Raw genomic sequence first — 20,355 nt, 5'->3', positions numbered from 1 at the left:
ACAGACATACTTCTACTGAGGTTAGAGGTACGATATGACACCCTCCCCCATGGTGGTAGATCTCGACGGACTAGATACATACATTTTAGGGCCAAGGGAAAATTTTAATAATCTAAAACGATTAACCTCATTATTATATATTCATCTTATCCATCGCTTTGTGTTTTATGTCCCCACGTTGTGTTGTCTGTCGTTGTGTCGTCTACTCTATGTTCGGGCATCTGTTCTTAATAAAGAAATACCTGTGAATGACTAATTGTTGAGATACCTATGTATCCTGATGAGGGAGCCATTAACGATGTGCACATTAACTCGTAATCCAACTGCAGCGGTGAACTCCCGGAATGGCCCAAGATGTGTTTGATTTGATTATGTGTAATTCTTTTTTGCTCCTAGACTCTAATATTCTGTTTTTTAGTAAATGAACTTTTTTTATATATTTTTAATTGAAGGGAGAAAAATGAGGATTTTAGTCGCTTGATATTTTATTTAGGGTTTTTAGTCTCTTGACACGCTTTAGAATATTTAGTCGATTGTATATACCGTCTTGATAAGCTGTTCTATATATTTGTGTTTTCATTTTGCATATATAGTTTTACCTTCTGTGTTTGTTATATACGTATTCTTTTTATATGTTAAAGGGCATCGTAATATCTATATCTGAAGGTCTCAGTAGCCCCTTTGCTCTTTGAAATTACCAGGCGGACTCTGGGCACACCAATATATTCTGTCCAAGGGACACTGTGTAAAGCCATAGAAATCCTACCAAAACTGCTGGTGGTGATGATAATAGTGATAATGATGATGGTGGTGATAACGAAGATATATATATATACACCTGTGTTCACACTCACTTGTAGTTCCCTGTCTCTTTCCCTCTTTCTATATATATATATATATATATATATATATATATATATATATATATATATATATATATATATATACATATATATATATTTATATATATATATATATATATATATATATATATATATATATATATATATATATATGTTTGTGTGTGTGTGTGTGTGTGTGTGTATGTGTGTGTGTGTGTGCGTGCGTGTGTGTGTGTAAGTTTATTTACAATACAGATGAAGGGTTGACTAAAAGTATAAATTTGTGTTTTACGTTTTTACAAATGCAGCATTGTTGATGCAAACATTAATTCATACTCAGATCTTAAAACAATGGAATATTTTGATCCCAAATATAACAGAATTTTAATAAACGTTCAATGCCATTTTACTTACCCACAATATTCAACTTCACACGTTCCTGCCACGTTTGATAATGCATACTCCATCTGCAACAGTCGTATATACATTATTTGTACGCAAATTAAGAAAGAAGACTCAATAATGAAGTAAAAGTACAAATTCAATTACTACTAGCAGAAGCACCCGGCGTTGCCTGGCAATGAAATCTTTCCATATATATTCGAAGAAAAAAAGCAAAATATGATGTATAGAAATATGTTATCTTAATATATAAAGCTGTAAATCCATGAAAGGAGACATGCGGGTGATTGTTTTCCCTTCCCAACCCTGGGGTCAAATGCGGCAAACTGGTCCATCGACTCTATAAGATATGACACATTAGATGGCTATTTTTAATGAAAGATCTCCACAAAGGCGCATATATCAGACATTTCTTTAATCCTTTAGTTGCTTCAGGCTTAATCATCGTCCATCATGCGTCACGATCTTGAAGATTTTACTCCAAAACCAGTACTTATTTATATAAATTGTATTTATTCTTTTGGTCACATTTTCTAAATGAAGTCCACTTAATATCCACGGTTACGATGATGTCATAGGATGTTATCCTGGCTCTAAACTATGAGTTCACCACATTCTACAGTAGAAAGAGGTGGAATCAAATAACATCTGATTTTCCCGGTGTCGTTTTGTTGTGTTATATATATATATATATATATATATATATATATATATATATATATATATATATATATATATATATATATATATATATATATATATATATATACATATATACATACCCGCACCCGCACACACACATACGCAAACACACAAATAGACATATATAAAGCCTTATAGAAATGTAGGGATAATTGGGATATGAAAGAACATGACTGTGAACGTGTACTGGCGTCCTTGGCAACTCACTGGCATGTAAACGTGAATTGGCCTATTGGGTAAACAAAATAACTATCTTAGAATAGCATAGGTTTTCTGGTTTCCTGAATAATTTCTAAGTATGTATTTTTCATGGAAGTGTAACAATATGTAGAAAAGCCGATGATGTGAAAATCCAGTGACTGTCATGATTTCTCGAAGACATGAATGATATTTAATAATGTTATTGAATTCATTATTCAGTTGTTGTTTAACTTTTATTCTATGAAGTACACACACACACACAGGCACCCACCCACACACCCCACACACGCACACACACAGACACACACACATAAATATATATATGTACACACTAACTTAAATCCCGAACACCACATAGATTTTGGACTTTCTCAGTCGAAGCTGTAATTGAGCCTGCGGTCCGAAACTAAACAGATCTAAACGATATCTCTAAAATACTTCTATAACGTGTATATAGCCCCGTCGAAGATGAGAATTACTTCTGTAATGCAATCATACTATTGTTTCAGTCCCAAGTGGAATACGAATGTCCTTATCTCGAATAAAATTAAGGACGTGAATGTCGCTTATCTCTGACGTCATCTAACAAACACCAACGGTGTGGTGTGAATCAGTCAAGCTTTACCTGCTGGGAATAGTAAACCAAGTGCTTTTAAATCAGGTCCGAATACTGTATGTTCAAGAATCGAATGAAGGGCAGATTTACATTTCCGGAATCATCTTGATTCCAAAATGTTTTAATAGGTCTATGTAGAGCAAATGAAGACTTAGATATATGGGTTCCGGACAGAGAAAACATCCCGTTTATGCCGGCAGTCAAATGACTGGAATGAGAAAAAGAATAAAAGAAGATATATATGTGTATGTGTATGTGTGCGTGTATATGTATACGTGTGTGTATATATGTGAAGAGATACGTGAGAGAGATAGAGAGATAGAGAGAAAGTTAAAAAGATTATGAAAGTCAAAGAATTCATAACTACTCACAGCTCTAGATACGTTTTCAGCAGTTTTTATATCTTCTTTGATATTCTTAAATGTTGAATTGTAAATCAGATGAAATAGAAACGAATTCGTCCAGCCTATAAAGAGATACAAACATAGAAGTATATATTATTAGAATTATAAATGAAACACACGCCACAAACGTACTGAATGTGAAAATAAAGATACAAACATAAATATCTCAATAATAACAGTGTTGTGAGTTGTATAGAGACGAAAGGATCCTTCATCAGATTCATTCAGTTCATTTCCAACTGGCAAACGCATGAACACCACGCGATTTCATTTCGTTTGTTAATGGCAGCAGAGAAATTATAGTGTTGATAAAAGTCTGGAAAATCCGTAAATACACCGTCTGCCTTTTCTGTTGGTTAGTTCATAGGCTTGGATCATACAGCGATTTAGAATGCGTCATGGATGATATTTTATAATCTCTAAGAAAGGTAAAGTATGAAAAGTGATACATATCATTAATATATGTATAATGGCTGGCGCTAACATATCCAATGAACCATTTTATTGAATATTAATGAAAATAGTGGGTTTAACATGTTCAGTTGTTGTTTGGCTGGACTAGGGTTGTTGGTGCATCCCGTATCTTACTAGGCAAACAAATTGGTCCACCTATTCCATTTCAACTTTTTTGGGGGGTGATGACTTATATTTGTTATAATCTTGGATTTCTCCTGGTAATGTATACCGTACTTTGTTCTACAGTTACGAAGCTTAGTCACTGTCCCTTGCCCCTAGGAGCTGCCTGAACGTCTTTGTAATCAGAATGCTTTGAAGGATAATGTGCGATGATTCACCCGATTTCGTATCGAACCAAAGACTGTACTTAGAAACTTGGTTGCACCCTGTTACATGCATGATTCGTGATCAACAGCTTAGAATGATTGTAGGCTATCCCGGGCCGACCCGATCTTATACAGGTAAATGGTGGATGCAATGACACTAGGTAAAGCGCATGCTCCGATAAGTGACCTAAGATAAATACACAGATATTCAAACTCACACGCATATTAAATTGTCGTAACGGAATTCAAATACAAATACTAATTTCTTTCACATATATGTATCCTCCTCTTAATCCTCATGCGACTATACCACCTGCTCCTACTCCTCTTACTCCACCCGCGACTAATAGTCCTTCTCCTCCTCATCATTCTGCTACAACAGCTACAACTGCTAATGCTATTCCACTTGCTACTACTTCTACTGTAGTTGTATTTTGAAATACTCACGTGTAAGGTTATTTGGTTTTTCAGTGGTGCCCCCCGAGGTGTAACACTGAGACATGTCTGGTTCTTGCCAAATGCCAGTAAATGGGGAACAGTTTTGCATTTCTAGGTCTACCGCCGAGCTAAAGGCAACAACAAAATATATATAAAATATTATTAGACTTCGTTATGCATTTGCATTTCATGAATTTCAGAGAAATGTAAGAAAAACTATTAACCGGTTGGTGTATAAACTCACATTTTAGTAGAACGAAGATACCTTCAAAGCGTTTTGTCAGTAATCTGTTATTTACTTCACTCCCTATCCACAAAACCATTTTAAACGATCTAACTAAAATTAGGGTTAATAATTGCAACGTCTGCTTTTATTTATTATATTTCGCTAAGACATATTTAATATAAGATGTGGGAACCGTATGGTTGAGGAACTCTTAAAGCACCATGATATTAGTCCAAATTGAGTGGAGAAAGCATCTATTCATATATAGTCATAATCATCATCATCATCATCATCATCATCCTCATCATCGTCGTCGTCGTCGTCGTCGTCGTCATCAACATTATCATCGGCAGCAGAAATCTTTGCTCATTTACTAATACCTGCAGAGAATTGACAAATTGCACTTGTTTAATTTGTCTTAAAACTTATGAAATTCAGACTCCAAGTGGAACATTTTATATGCTTAGCACATGTGATAGCGTGGTAGAAGCGACAGAAATGTCAATATGCTGAGTCAGGTCACACGATGATCTACTTTCTTCGCTTTCCCCCCTATAGTCACCATATAGTGACAAAACGTGTTGTTCTACAGTAAATAGTACAATTGAATAAATAATATTACCCTGAATTCAAAAGAATTAGTTGCGCCTAGATATGTGCTTCCTCCCTTACGTTTATTTTGAGACGTGAAAATCAAGGCAATTACTTGAATCTTCAGAACAAATGTTTTAATGAAATTCAAATATTCGGAAGAAAGAAAATATTGCTCGTGCAGCCAAGACAAAAAGTATGTCGCATACTGCATAAAATATAAGATAGCATTGTTAAATGTTTTGATCAGACGCACATTAATTCTATCGTCTTAATCTATGTAGATGTTTCAATTACTATAGCATAGAATGTGCTCTAACTGAAACGTCAAAATGTGGGAAGAAGTAAAACAATACAAACGAACCAATGCCTTGTTGATGTATTCGCACCACATGGGATGGTCACATTTGTTCCTACTTTTGTCATTGGCCAGTAGAAAGTATGACTGTTCGTTGATGTCGTGTTTTCATTACAAACCACTGAAAAAGAAAGAAAACGCTTATAAGAGGGAGTTTATTGGTTTGGTTTATATACTGGAAAATACATGCATATTGATAATGGTGAGTAGTTGTAATAGTTTTGATTGGAGTAGTAGCAGCAGCAGCAACAGCAGCAGCAACAGCAGCAGCAGTAGTAGTAGTAGAGGTGGTGGTGGTGGTGGTGGTGGTGGTGGTGGTGGTGGTGGTGGTGGTGGTAATATTATTATTAATATAATTTGGATATGCTAACTGTTTTTAGGCCGATTATATATTCCTGAATATATCTTGTGGCATAGACGCACGAAAAGATAAAAACCTCCGAATATGTAAATATTTATAATTATTTTGTAATCCTTTTAAGGTAAATCAGGCTTAACCCAAATAAACGATTCATCAATTCCTTCAAAATTGGCTCACCAATTCCAAAGTTGCAGAAGAAGGGCATTGTGACAAGTGGTGTATAACAACATCTGATACTGTGTTCCATACAAATGTATGCATAAATACATACATATATATATATACATATATATTTATGCGTATTTGTTTATATTTTTACACATCGTCGAGCAATTTTACATGGGATGAAATGACTGGTTTAAAGGATGCTATTTTCTCAAAGCGACTATTCAACTGATATCGGTGCTAAAATGTATTAATAAAAAACGGAACGATGTATAGGGAAAGAACTTATATCATTATTCGGCATTGTGTAGATGTATTTTCCTTGAATTAGTGTTCATTAAGTGTGAACTTGTCTCTTTCTTGTGAGTGTCGATGATTCTCTTGTTCAGAAATATACTAGACCACGTTGCCAAATGAACTTTTCATTCTGAGGGTATCTCCAACACATTTCGCTTTTCCAGCTTGTTACGGCATAGCAAGGTATACAATTTTCAACCAAGCAGAGCCTGCTTCTATTTCATTCGAGATATAAGACAGAGTGTTCCTGCAACATCAAGCTGATTTTATACGGAATTGTTTCCTGGTTTAATAGCTTTGTATAAATGTTTGATGACTTAACATCGGTAGCAACTCTGGCAGAATTGATTAAGAATCGATAGATATAACATTGCTTAGACCCTTACTGTTCTGACTGCTTCTGCCTCTTGATGGCTGTTAGAAAGACAATTAGGTTCATCAACCTGACTCCTTGAACTAGTGGTTCATCTGTGTTGCAGAGACACACCGTCTAAAGGAGGGATGATTTCTTCGATGATGAATATTAACAACAATCAGACATTTACGTTTAAATGTGCCAGAAGGTAGTAACAATGAATAGAGTAAGTACCGAAAATTACACTCAGAGTCACAAGTCCGAGCAAGGCTTTTTGTGGAAGGCTAGCAGTCACCTATGCTACCAGCTTCCCCTTTCCAGGTTACGGTAGTTTTCCAAATGAAAGGCAAAGACCGATACAACTTGATAACAGTGACATCGCGATTAATTTCTGTAGCTGAAAGTACTGAAGTAATGTGAAATAAATTGTTTGCTCAAGAACATAACACCAGGCACCGTCTAAAAATCGAAGTCACTATATCATGATTGTAAGCCCGACGTTCTAGACACCGAATCAATCGCCTTCACTTAACAATGAATGGGTACATTATTATTCGACGATGTTTTAAGAGGAACATCTGGTAGAGAAAACAGCCATGAATTCGGACAACAAAAATTAATAACCTTATATTAAACTAGCAGAAATAGCCGGTGTTGCCCGTGTTAGGGATTCACACAGACAGACAGACAGACATACAGACAGACAGACAGACAGACACACGCACACACACACACACACACACACACACACACACTCCCAATACATGTAGGATTCCTCACCATACAGGTGACAGGCACAGCTGTAAGATGCATTACGGATCTATAGCAATTGGAAGGGCATGACCCAATTGAAATAACAACGCGTGACGTTTGGAGTAAAGGGAAATGAAAGTGTCGCCTCTGGAGTTTGCAAATGACCACTATACCGATAGGTAACTGTGCAGACAAAATTTACAATCGATAAATGTCTTAGAACAACCAGTCTCTCATCTGGAAAGGCCTTGAAATCAATGTTACCAACTGGGGACTATGTGTGTTGCAGTGATAATAAAAAGACTCAAAGGAGGTCTGCAACGAAATAATTTTACTCAACACTTTGCAAGTGAATCAGTGGAGGCAAAGATGCGTCTCATTTACTTGACAATTTATGCACCACCTTGCAGAAATCACAATGTAAGTATATCTGAAAGGGTAGTCTTACACTGTTGTACCGTTGAATTACAAATAATGCTCATCTGTTATGTTCGGGTTAAAATTTCATTAACATCAAAAATATTTGAATTTTCATGGGAGTTATGGCCGTTATGCATAGAATATAATTTCCAAATTTCATAAAGATACATTCAGTACTTTAAACGTAGTTTTGGATAAGAAAACAAATGACTAATGTGTGTGTTTGTGTGCATGTGTATGTGTGTGATGGGTGTATATATGTATGGATATCTGTATGCATGTATATATATATGTATATATGTGTACATATTACATGTAAATCTACACATATGTATACATATACATGTATGCATATAGATCTATATCTATATATATATCTATACATATACGTGTATATATACATTTATATGTATACATATACATCTCTCTCTTTCTCTATCACTCTTTATCTCTCTCTCTGAAAGTATCTGTCATTACAGTATCGAAATGTGATTGTTTCAGTTCGTGGAATAGTTTCATTTTTAAAGTAAAAGTATTTGACATGAGTGTTTTTGTTTCACTTTTGACACGTAATACTTAAATAGTGGAGGAGATATTATGTTCCCGTGGGCGCGAACTCTGCAAGAAGTTATAAACATTTGTTGACTAAAACACAACTGGAACCCTAAGTAAGGCATCTGTAAAATCTGAATGAAATTGCTTGCGTAGTTCTCGAGTTTTAGGGATTCACACAGAGAGACAGACGGACAGCCAGACAAAGTTTCTAGTTTCAAATCGGAACTTGTCTATCTAGGTTAAAATGAATAATCCGTCATTTAGTTTAATGCCACCACCTGGCAGGTTTGATACCATTAGTAGAGCGGAATTTTCTTATTTAGAGCATATCTCCAGTTTGGTGATACTTTGCTTCGACTGTCTCATCATCCACGAAGACTCTGTAAAGTTTCAGGGGAACTGATCTTCCTCTTTATTAAGAGATAAAGAAACTCTACCATTCTTATGAATTAACATGTCATGAGGAAACTAAAACGGTCACTTTCTTTCCTGTAGAGAAGACGACAGTTATGACTAAAGATTTCCTTCCATCACAAGCCTCAGCACCACAGTATTGTTCTACTTTGTCTCCATAAGACTTAGATATACACACATTAAGTAGAAAACAAATATCTCCTGTAGAATTTCCATAAACCAAGCTACAATAAATGAAAGGATTCAGCTGACAGTGGGAAGTAGAAAGAGAATATTATAAATAAATTACCAGACACATTATTGATTTGAGAAAAAAGGTGCATATGTGTGTTGGTGTGTATGTATGTTTGTGTGGGTGTGTGTTTGTATTTGTGTGTTTGTGAGTATCCTTAATATTATTCAATTCTTATTAAGATGCTGATGACGACGACGACGACAGCGTATGTGATAATGGTGATGATGGTGATTGTGTTGGCTAAAGACATGGCAAGAAACGTACTACTTACTTTCACCAATCAATTCCATCTCATCTTGCTTAATCCCCAAATTACGCAATGTCTTTGATGAGTTAAGAGTTTCAAAAATTTGTTTGAAAACTTCATCTTTAGTAACATTATCAGGTACAGAGCAATTAATACTAAATACGTCTTTCAGTTCCTCTAATCTGAAATAGAATATTAAAAAGCGATTAAAATAATATAATTATTTTCAACAATATCTACCACGTTATTTCATGAAAAATTTACGAATCAAATTTTATTTTGCTTTTGTTGTTGTATGTGTGTGTATCTTTATGTGTGTGTATCTCGTTGGCACGAATTTGGTGTCTATTCTGTAATCTGTGATTTTCCTTTGTCTCAGCTTAATTTGAAAACTTCTTTTTTGCCGTCTTATAAACCCATTTGTCTTCATAAAAAAGGCAAAATTTGTTTCTTGTCGTATATATATATATATATATATATAAAATATACATATATATATATATATATATATATATATATATATATATATATATATATATATATATATATATATATATATATGTATGTATATATATATATATATATATATATATACATATATATATGTATATATATATATATATATATATATATATATATATATATATATATATATATATATTATAAAATCTGGTAATTAGTCATATATTAATTAATATCGATTAATTATCAGGAGGCCAGCACATGTAAAGAATCAAAGAGATTCAGAATTATAATCTGTAATCTCAGGGGATTAAGGTACATTTTAAAAAATAACGTCGACCACTAACGTGGACAATTAATGCGCTAGAAATAGATCACATCTTGTGTCTATTAAGACCTAAAATGTTCTCAACATGAAATATAGCAGCATACCAAAAACGTGAGCGGGTAAGACATTTAAAATCACCTAAAAAATCATTATTAAACAGGAACCAGGTTTCGGATTTAACAAATTCTTACCATTTGTCTATTCCTCATCAGCCTGATTTGTAATGTAACCGTAATTATCAGAATCGTATACAGAGTTGCCCACCGCCATGGGTGCGCGTGCATATGGTTCTGCTAATTACAGTTTAATGGTAAAAAAAGTGCCTTTCTTATAGTTGATTTTTGGTGTCGCATGGCCAAAAATTACCGTGAATTTTTTTAGAGACACTTTCAAAATTTATCAGAATATTGAGGCTGAAGATTGGAATAGTGAAATTTCCATTCACTTAACCATGAAACGATTCGTATCCAATTAACTAAAGGCTTGGTTTGTTTACGCTTTTCCCTCCGGTTTTTTGTTCTATGTGTGCCATAAATATCGGCTATCAAGAAGGTAAATGTAATCGGCTAAAAATTTTAAAGCGTGTCATGCGAATAAAAAACTAAATAAAATAAAAAAATATGTTCTACTCTCCACAATTAAAAATATGTCAAAAAAGTTCATTTCATAAAAATGTTCTAATATTTGTATGTATGTATATATATGCATGCGTGTGTTTACGTATGTATACATGTATGTATATGTATATGCGAATCTGTTTATTTGATTAGGTAATAGGCGTAGATGTATAGCTATGTTTATGTGTATGAGTCTATTTCTATTTATACATGTGTGTATATATAAATGGATACATATGTGTATATGGGGACATGCACACATGTGTATATTTGTATATGAGTGGGTACGTATGTGCATATGTATAAATGTGGACGTATGAGTGTATATATATGTGTGTGTATATATATATATATATATGTATATACAAGTGCACATATGTATGTATATGTATATACATATATATATATATATGTGTGTGTGTGTATCAGTATGCATGTTTGTGTGTGTTTGTGTATATGTATTTATGTATGCATGTACGTTCTCACACATTTATAGGTATGTGTTGCCCAACCCACTATCCGGCAGCGTCCAATTCTCTAACGGTTTTTTTCAAATGAATCAAGTCATAAACTTATCCATCTATTGTTTTCATAATCGGTCATAATGTCTTACGTTTAAGATGATTCCCATGCTTTCTCTGATGAGAAGGTTACAATTTTAATATCAAAGATCCCTATGGATCACACATGTTGTAATCCTTTGAAACATATGTAGGAATAAAGTATGCAATTATAACATGCGTTTTCTCCATTCCTTAAATTCTTAAATATACTCAAATACCCAAAATTTCAAGGAGTTCCTGCCTTAAAAACAGGAACTAAACTACAGCTATTTTGTGTTCTTTGCTACATTGGTTTCTATTAACCCATTTATTCTATCAGAAGAATTTTTATTCATTAAGATAGAAGACATACACATAATTATATATATATATATATATATATATATATATATATATATATATATATATATATATATATATATATATATATATATATATATATATATATATATATATATATATATATACCCATATATACATATATATACATATATATATATTTGTATATATATATATATATATATATATATGTATATATACATATATATATATATATATATATATATATATATATATATACATATATATATATATATATATATATATACATGTATATATATTTATATATATATATATATATATATATATATATATATATATATATATGAACGTATATTTTATATATATATATACATATGTATATTTTATATATATATATATATATATATATATATATATATATATATATATATATATATATATATAACGGCTATCAAGAAGGTATATGCAATCGGCTAGATTTTACATAGTCAGTATTGTCAATTTTAAGGCGACATGTAGGACCCATATGAATTGAGATGCTACATTGAGGTCGGTAGTTAAAACAATTGCTAAAAGCTTAGTGCCTAGTGTTGATTTTGTTGTTTTGCCTATGGGCTGTGACATTTATTTGCTTTTTCTCCCAGTTAGGGGCGAAAATGGAATGAGTAAAACGGTGCAGACGCCCAAGGCTGCTAGGGCCGGGACCTACGCTTCTGCAGTCAGTTAGCTGCCACCGTCAACCTCGAAATTGAGGAGGCAGTGTTAGTTGAATTCATAGTAGAGGAAAGCAAACAGTTAATACAGTGGGAGGGATTAAAGTTAAAGTGACTCCTCCTGAAGAGATTACCAATTTGGAACGGTAGAAATTTGTGATATAAAGAACCACGTCACTGAAAAGGAAAAAGATTGAAATAGCACGTGAGGAGGCAATTAAGAATCGATTCTAACAAATAATGAACAACATAACATCCTTCAGTAGAGGAAGGAGGTTCGGCAAAGTATACGTGCGTTTTGCAACCATGGAGGACGCACAATAGCAAACAATGACCCCATTAAAGTCGGAAAATGGGTTCTTCTGCCAATATATCTTTGCAAGTGTGTTGCGAGAGTCAGAATTGATAGGATACCCCACGAGATAAAGGAAATGTGGCTCATAGCTGCAATTTTAATGAATACAGACGAAAGCCAACCATTTTACAAGCTTCAGGAACAAAACAACTGAACTGGTGGAGCTACGGTTTCGAAGTGACAATCCAAGACACCCAAAAACTTCTGGATAGAATATGCGATGAAATTGAGCTTCGAGAAGATACAAAGTTACGAGTGGTGGTAGAGGTGAACCCTCCCTCTTGCTGCCTTTGTAAAATGAAGGGCCACGTAAAAGTAAATTGCCCCAAATCAAAGTTCACCAGCCCGAGGGAGGATACGAGAACGAGGAAGAAAACAACGATAGTAATAACATTGAAACCAGGAAGTACCAAGCAGGAAGAGGAGGGGACCGAGGAATTCACTGCCTAAAAAGTAAAACAAAAAAAGAAAGAAGATATAGAAAAGAGTAAAAACAGACAGAGAACACAACCACCTCACTAACACCTCAGAAATAAACCACCTTTGCATACAAACATGCTACTCCTAATAAGGATTCACAGACAAAAAGAGACACACAGGAAGACACACTACGCAGCCAAACCACAAGGATAAACTTCACATATATGGTAGCATACAAAAAAGATAGAGCAATCGATAAAAGTTTAATAAATGTTAGAAACATCATTAGAATATAACCACATAGCACACAAAAATTGAATAGCATTATGATAGATATACAATATTACAAAGCATTTTAAGACACTTTTAAAACAGACATACTTCTACTGAGGCTAGAGGTGAGATATGACACCCTTCCCTATGGTGGTAGATCTCGACGGACTAGATACATACATTTTGTGGCCAAAGGAAAATTTTGAATATTGTAAAACGATTATCCTCATTATTATATATTCATCTTATACCTCGCTTTGTGTTTTATGTCCCCACGTTGTGTTGTCTGTCGTTGTGTCCTCTACTCTATGTTCGGGCATCTGTTCTTAATAAAGAAATACCTGTGAATGACTAATTGTTGAGATACCTGTGCATCCTGATGAAGGAGCCATTAACGATGTGCACATTAACTCGTAATCCAACTGCAGCAGTGAACTCCCGGAATGTCCCGAGTTGTGTTTGATTTGATTATGTGTAATTCTCTTTTGCTCCTGGATTCCAATATTCTGTTTTTTAGGAAATTAACTTTTTTGATATATTTTTAATTGAAGGGAGGAAAATGAGGATTTTAGTCGCTTGATATTTTATTTAGGGTTTTTAGTCTCTTGACACGCTTTAGAATATTTAGTCGATTGTATATACCTTCTTGATAAGCTGTTCTATATATTTGTGTTTTCATTTGCATATATAGTTTTACCTTCTGTGTTTGTTATATACGTATTTTTTTTATATGTTAAAGGGCATCGTAATATCTATATCTGAAGGTCTCAGTAGCCCCTTTGCTCTTTGAAATTACCAGGCGGACTCTGGGCACACCAATATATTCTGTCCAAGGGACACTGTGTAAAGCCATAGAAATCCTACCAAAACTGCTGGTGGTGATGATAATAGTGATAATGATGATGGTGGTGATGACGAAGATATATATATATACACCTGTGTTCACACTCACTTGTAGTTCCCTGTCTCTCTCCCTCTTTCTTTCTCTCTCTCTCTCTCTCTCTCTCTCTCTCTATATATATATATATATATATATATAGAGAGAGAGAGAGAGAGAGTTATTAATATTTCTAAGTCTCTCTAAAGGAGACTACGGCAGCGGTACTGGGTATTAATAATTATCGCCAAGCCAACATAGCAGTCCCAAATATAGGACGAATGCTGCCGCGGATTAGCTCCAAGAGGCCATCGCCTCTAGCTAGCTACGTGACACACGGATCTGTGTCCTTTATAACCTTCGAACAGAGGAGGTCAGCAGCTTCCCCTTGCTGCTTTGGCATCTGCAGACTAGTTTCAGGGTGTTGCCCCTTGTCAATGCAGAGCAGCCGAGACTTAGAAATATTAATATCTCTATTTCTGAAAACCAGTGGATGTATTCCACTGAAATTAGATAAATAACCTTCCTACAGATAGTTAGTAGCGACGCCTGCTGGCTTCGGCTGTTCTGCATTGACAAGGAGCAACACCCTGAAACTAGTCTCGTCTGCAGATGCCAAAGCAGCAAGGGGAAGCTGCTGACCTTCCCTGTTCGAAGGTTATAAAGGACACAGATTCGTAGGCGATGGCCTCTTGGAACTAACCCACGGCAGCATTCGTCCTATATTTGGGACTGCCATGTTGGCTTGGCGATAATTATTAATACATATACATATATATATATATATATATATATATATATATATATATATATATATATATATATATATATATATATGTGTGTGTGTGTGTGTGTGTGTGTGTGTGTGTGCGCGCGTGCGTGTAAGTTTATTTACAATACAGATGAAGGGTTCATTGAAAGTATAAATTTGTGTTTTATGTTTTACAAATACAGCATTGTTGATGTAAAAATTAATACATAATCAAATCGTAGATCAATGGAATATTTTGATCCCAAATATAACAAAATTTTAATAAACGGTAAACGCCATTTTGCTTACCCACAATATTCAACTTCACACGTTGCTGCCAAGTTTGATAATTCATACTCCATCTGCAATAGTCGAATATACATTATGTGTACGGAAATTAAGAAAGAGGACTCAATAATGAATTAAAAGTACATATTTATTTACTACTAGCAGAAGCACCCGGCTTTGCCTCGGAATAAAATTTTTGCATATATATTCGAAGAAAAAAAGCAAAATATGTTGTATAGAAATATGTTATCCTAAATACAATTTATTCTTGAGTTGGGATACAATTTATTCTTTAATTGAGAAATCAATTCCGAATTATTCATAATACAAAATAATCATTAATATGCCATTTTGTTTTTTGTAGATACCTGACGCGCGTAGATCTCTTGTAATTTCTGGAAGAGATTTGAAACCACTTCTTAAGTGTTGTATTACTACTTCTCCACACCCACGCCTAGTGGGCGACCGAAGCAATAAAGAACTTAATGAGAAAATTAAGATACATAAATTTATCGTGTGTGTCGAGCAAAGGAGATAAGTGAGAGAGAAAGACAGAAAAAATGAGAGGGAGTGACTGATAGGTATTTAAATTCCTTTCTTCAATAGAACTGAAATTGACACCTGGGCATTAATGGCCCAACCACACACACAGACAGATTTGTTTTAGGCATTCTACTCATTTGAATTCGGCCATACACCACATTCCATGTTAAGGCTTATGTTCTAAAACTGAAATTTTGAATTCGTTTTAATTACAAAATTACAGCACAGCTAAAGAAAACATCTTCTGGCTTTCGAATACAAGCTTTTCTTTCTCTTTCTATATCTTTTGTTAAGTTACCGTTTCTCTGTTTTGGGCAGTATTTTTCCAATGTCTTTCTTGTATCATGTACCGAAGAAAGCATTTTAAAAAACTTAAATTCATAGAGCCAAACAAAATCAAATATCTTAACTCTGTTTTTGCCATTTACTTTTTACTTTCCTACAATACAATTAATTACCGTAGTCTATACACTGTGTCCCTGCATACTAGATGAGTATTTCAGAAATATTTTCACCTCTTACACAAAAACAGTGTAATACATTCGTATATGTTTTTCAACATTCTGAATCATTTTGGAGACTTATTGTTTTGATAAGAAGTTTAAAATATGTATAATGGCATGAGAGAGGCTGCCCGAGAGCATCAGTGTAGAAGGAGAGAATGGTTGTGCGAGGACTAGCGAGAGGAAATAAGTAATTAAAATCGTGAGAGGATGAAACAGAGAAGAACCGAAATAAGCCGAGAGGAGAGGGAGTGCATCCTACGGTATAGGAGGGAAAACATCAGTAACGGATAGAACAAATGAGGAAGGACCAAAGAGAAGTGTACCTTCAAAATAAGATAGAAAGATATCAACAGAATCGAGAGCATATGAGTAAAGAGCAAAAACAGCTGTACTTAGAACATATGAGAAACAGAGGTGGGTCTCTGTTGGCGTATCACCAAAGCACAATATCATACCACCCAGCATCACCACCATCTCCAAGTCCGTCGTATATATATATATACATAGTTCAACCAATCGAAAGTTCTGCATACCTGAAGCCAGCAAGTGTATGAGGTCAGCAGGAGAGACTGCGCCTCATTTCTGGACTAACCTCTCAACGGCATCATTACGCACCCCACCTCACTCACACGATGCCCCGCTTGTTCGATCAACTGGTTATCAAATATTGCTCAATATTCTTCTAGCCATCGTCTCTTTTTAACCAAATACTTTACGATGAGTTAAGCTTAACAATAACAAGAGTCGTATTGAACTGCGTCCAACGAATCCTCCACATCCCACTTCAGTTGCAAAATGTATCTGTATGTGTACTTTAAATATGACACATTAGATGGGTAATTTTAATCATTGAGCTCCGCAATGGCGCATACATAAGACATTTCTTTTATCCTTTAGTGGTTTCAGGCTTTAGACAAAGTCCATTTTTTGGCACGGCCTTGAATGTTTTAGTCCAAACGCAATACTTATTTCTATAAATTGTATTTATTCTATTGGTCACATTTCAAAAAATAAATTCGACTTTATATTCAAGATATCATAGGGTGTTATCCTGGAACTAAACTATGAGTTCACCACATGCTACAGCAGAAACAGGTGCAATCTAATAACATTTGATTTTTCCTTAGTCGCATTTTGTATTATATATATATATATATATATATATATATATATATATATATATATATATATATATATATCCAAGTATGTATGTACAGACATATGAGTTATTATTGGAGATTGAGAGGAATATCAAGATACTGGTTGACTGCGGACTGAGTCTGTAAAAGAAAATTCGTCCGTGAAAGAATAGTGAATGCCCATTTTAATTAAACGTACATAGTAGTAGATGTATATCAAGTGTATACAACCATTTAGAAATGTTTGGATAATTGGTTTAAAATGCCATTTAAAGTAAATGAAGCAACATGATTTGTGAACTGGTACAGAATTCTTTGATCCCATTCTGACATAAAATTATACGTTGTTATTTTGTTTAGAGGAATATGTAGAGGAATACTTATCTCAGAATATCAAATATTTTCTAGCGTCTTGTATAATTTCTGCTTGTATGTTTCATGGAAGAGTAACGATATTTGGAAAAGTCGATTAGGTGAAACATTGAAGTCGGTGTTATCATTTCACGAAGATATGATACCTGATAAATTTCCTTATTGATTGAGTTCATTATTCAGTTGTTGTTTAACTTTTATTCTATAAATCATGCAGACACACGCGTACACACATGTATATATATATATATATATATATATATATATATATATATATATATATATATATATATATATATATATATATATATATATATATATATATTAATAAATTATAGGGTAGCAAAAAAAATGTTAGAAATCTTATTTACCACCAGTGGTCTAGCGAGAGTAAAAAAACAGTCAATAGACTATGTATTATTCATTTAAAATGCAGAGATGCCTATAATAGGACATCTACTCGCTAGGAATAGCAGCAAAAGACTACATGCCACAAAAATTTCGGCATTTTTGTATTTGCTGCCGATTAGGTAAACCGCAAATACGCGGTATATTTTCAAAAATTAGACATAGGAACACGAACCATGCTGCTTATTAACTCGTGCTTCATATGTTGTCTGGTCATTTCTGCTGACGATAGTCCGACCTTGTAAGATATATAATCTTTATCTTACTAAAATTGACTTGAAACCATGGTACAGAATATAGATTGGTAAAAGTTTTTATTTTTCATTTCCTTTCGAAATTATCCCTAATTTTTGTGGTATGTAGTATTTTGCTGCTATTTCTAGCGAGTAGATGTCCTATTATAGGCATCTCTGCATTTTAAATGAATATATATATATATATATATATATATATATATATATATATATATATATATATATATATATATATATGTATATATATATATATATATGTATATATATATATATATATATATATATATATATATATATATGTGTGTGTGTGTGTGTGTGTGTATGTGTGTGTGTGTGTGCTTGCGTGTGTGTGTGTATATATATATATACATATATATATATATACACTAGTTTACGTGCCTCACTGAAGGCTAACAGAGATAGAAATATGTGTAACACAAATGCAAAACATTTCTCACTGTCTGACAATGTGTTGATGTATGTACAAAGAGTTATAGTACCAGCCACACTACAAAAGTGATTATTAATAGAATTTCTTATGGGTCACCCAGGGATTTCGAGAATGAAATCATTGATGGGATGTTACGTATGTTGGCCTACAATGCACTATGATATTGAAGAATCTGCGAAATCACGTAGAGGGCGTGCCTTAACTGCAAAATCAACTCCTACTAAATGCCAACCATGGCCAGAAACAGATGCTCTATGGGCCAGACTGCGTGTCGATTACGCAGGCCCACTCAACTAAACATATTACCTCATTGCGGTGGACAGGTTTTCAAAGTGGTGGAAGTGCATAAATGAAAAATCCGACATCTGTTATAAGAAGCATTTTACACGAATTGTTCACCGGGCATAGTATTCCGGGTACCACTGTGTCTAATAATGAAGCTCAATATTTACGGCAGACGAGTTCAGAAAATTTAGTAAAATGTTCATCTTGCTGACACATTCAAGAAGATATTGAAAAAGGCCAACAATGAAGTGATGGATGATTTTGCACTCCAACCATTTTTAAGAGTATATCGAGTAACACCTAATCTGAATACATCGTGGGGAATGTCATCTGCAGAATTGGTGTTTGCTAGAATGGTCAGAACTGTTTTCGATAAGTTGATACCAAGGGAAACTAAGAAGTGGCGAACAACAAGATTACTTTTAAATTACTTAAAATGTTAGGTGACATAGTTTTTTTAAACCTATAGATATGGTAAAGAAAGCTGGGACAACGGCGTAATTATTAAACGAATTGGAAGAATGATATTCCTGTTAATAAAAAGATTTCGAAAACAAAACATTTTAACCAGCCTACGAAAAAATACCCGGATAAAGCAGTCACAAGAAATGAAATGAAATCCTGATGGAAATCACGTTTGAGGTATCAACATCCAATAAATTTGTAACTACAGGTTCTAGCAGGAGAAAGCAGGACAGAAAGAAAACACTAGAAATGAACCCTAAACGTAAGAGATATCAAAACTCTGAGCGGAGTTCAATTCTGAAAAATGGAGAATATAAGAGAGACTGATTCCAAAAAGGGCAGATGTAGAAGAAAACGCCCCCTCCCGATAAGTAAGTAACGGTTGACTGACTCATTGTTATAAATTAAAGAGCTGTGAGCGAGTAGCAAAATCCTGTGTTGGTAGCAGTTCTTGTCAGCATTTGATATAGAGCATTGAGTCTCGTTTAATAGAAATAGTAGTGCCTCTTATATATACTTTCTTTCCCCTCCCTGCTTCGTTATGTCACATATCAAATACAAAGATGTAAATCTCTTATCTTATCTTATTCTTTTACTGAC

General features: G+C 34.0%; 1 protein-coding gene across 4 annotated transcripts in view; it reads right to left on the bottom strand.

Moving 5' to 3' along the window:
* Nucleotides 1–20,355, bottom strand: part of LOC106870677 (uncharacterized) — a 186,867-nt gene that overhangs the window by 48,857 nt on the left and 117,655 nt on the right. For all 4 annotated transcript variants that reach the window (XR_016238953.1, XM_089345183.1, XM_089345186.1 and 1 more), the window contains 6 exons: nt 15,354–15,406; nt 9,389–9,546; nt 5,569–5,683; nt 4,397–4,515; nt 3,135–3,229; nt 1,257–1,309 (listed from right to left, as the gene is read on the bottom strand). Coding sequence is in view for 3 of the 4 variants with exons in the window: in XM_089345183.1 (XP_089201309.1) it covers nt 1,257–1,309; nt 3,135–3,229; nt 4,397–4,515; nt 5,569–5,683; nt 9,389–9,546; nt 15,354–15,406 (593 nt within the window). In the remaining variant the exon portion in view is untranslated. The remainder of the gene's footprint in view (nt 1–1,256; nt 1,310–3,134; nt 3,230–4,396; nt 4,516–5,568; nt 5,684–9,388; nt 9,547–15,353; nt 15,407–20,355) is intronic.

This window comes from Octopus bimaculoides, chromosome 29 (genome assembly GCF_046866305.1).
Source record: "Octopus bimaculoides isolate indiv1 chromosome 29, ASM4686630v1, whole genome shotgun sequence".
NCBI classification, from domain to species: Eukaryota; Metazoa; Mollusca; class Cephalopoda; order Octopoda; family Octopodidae; genus Octopus; species Octopus bimaculoides.
Note: the sequence above shows the minus strand (reverse complement) of the source record. Positions and strands in the feature narration are given on the sequence as shown.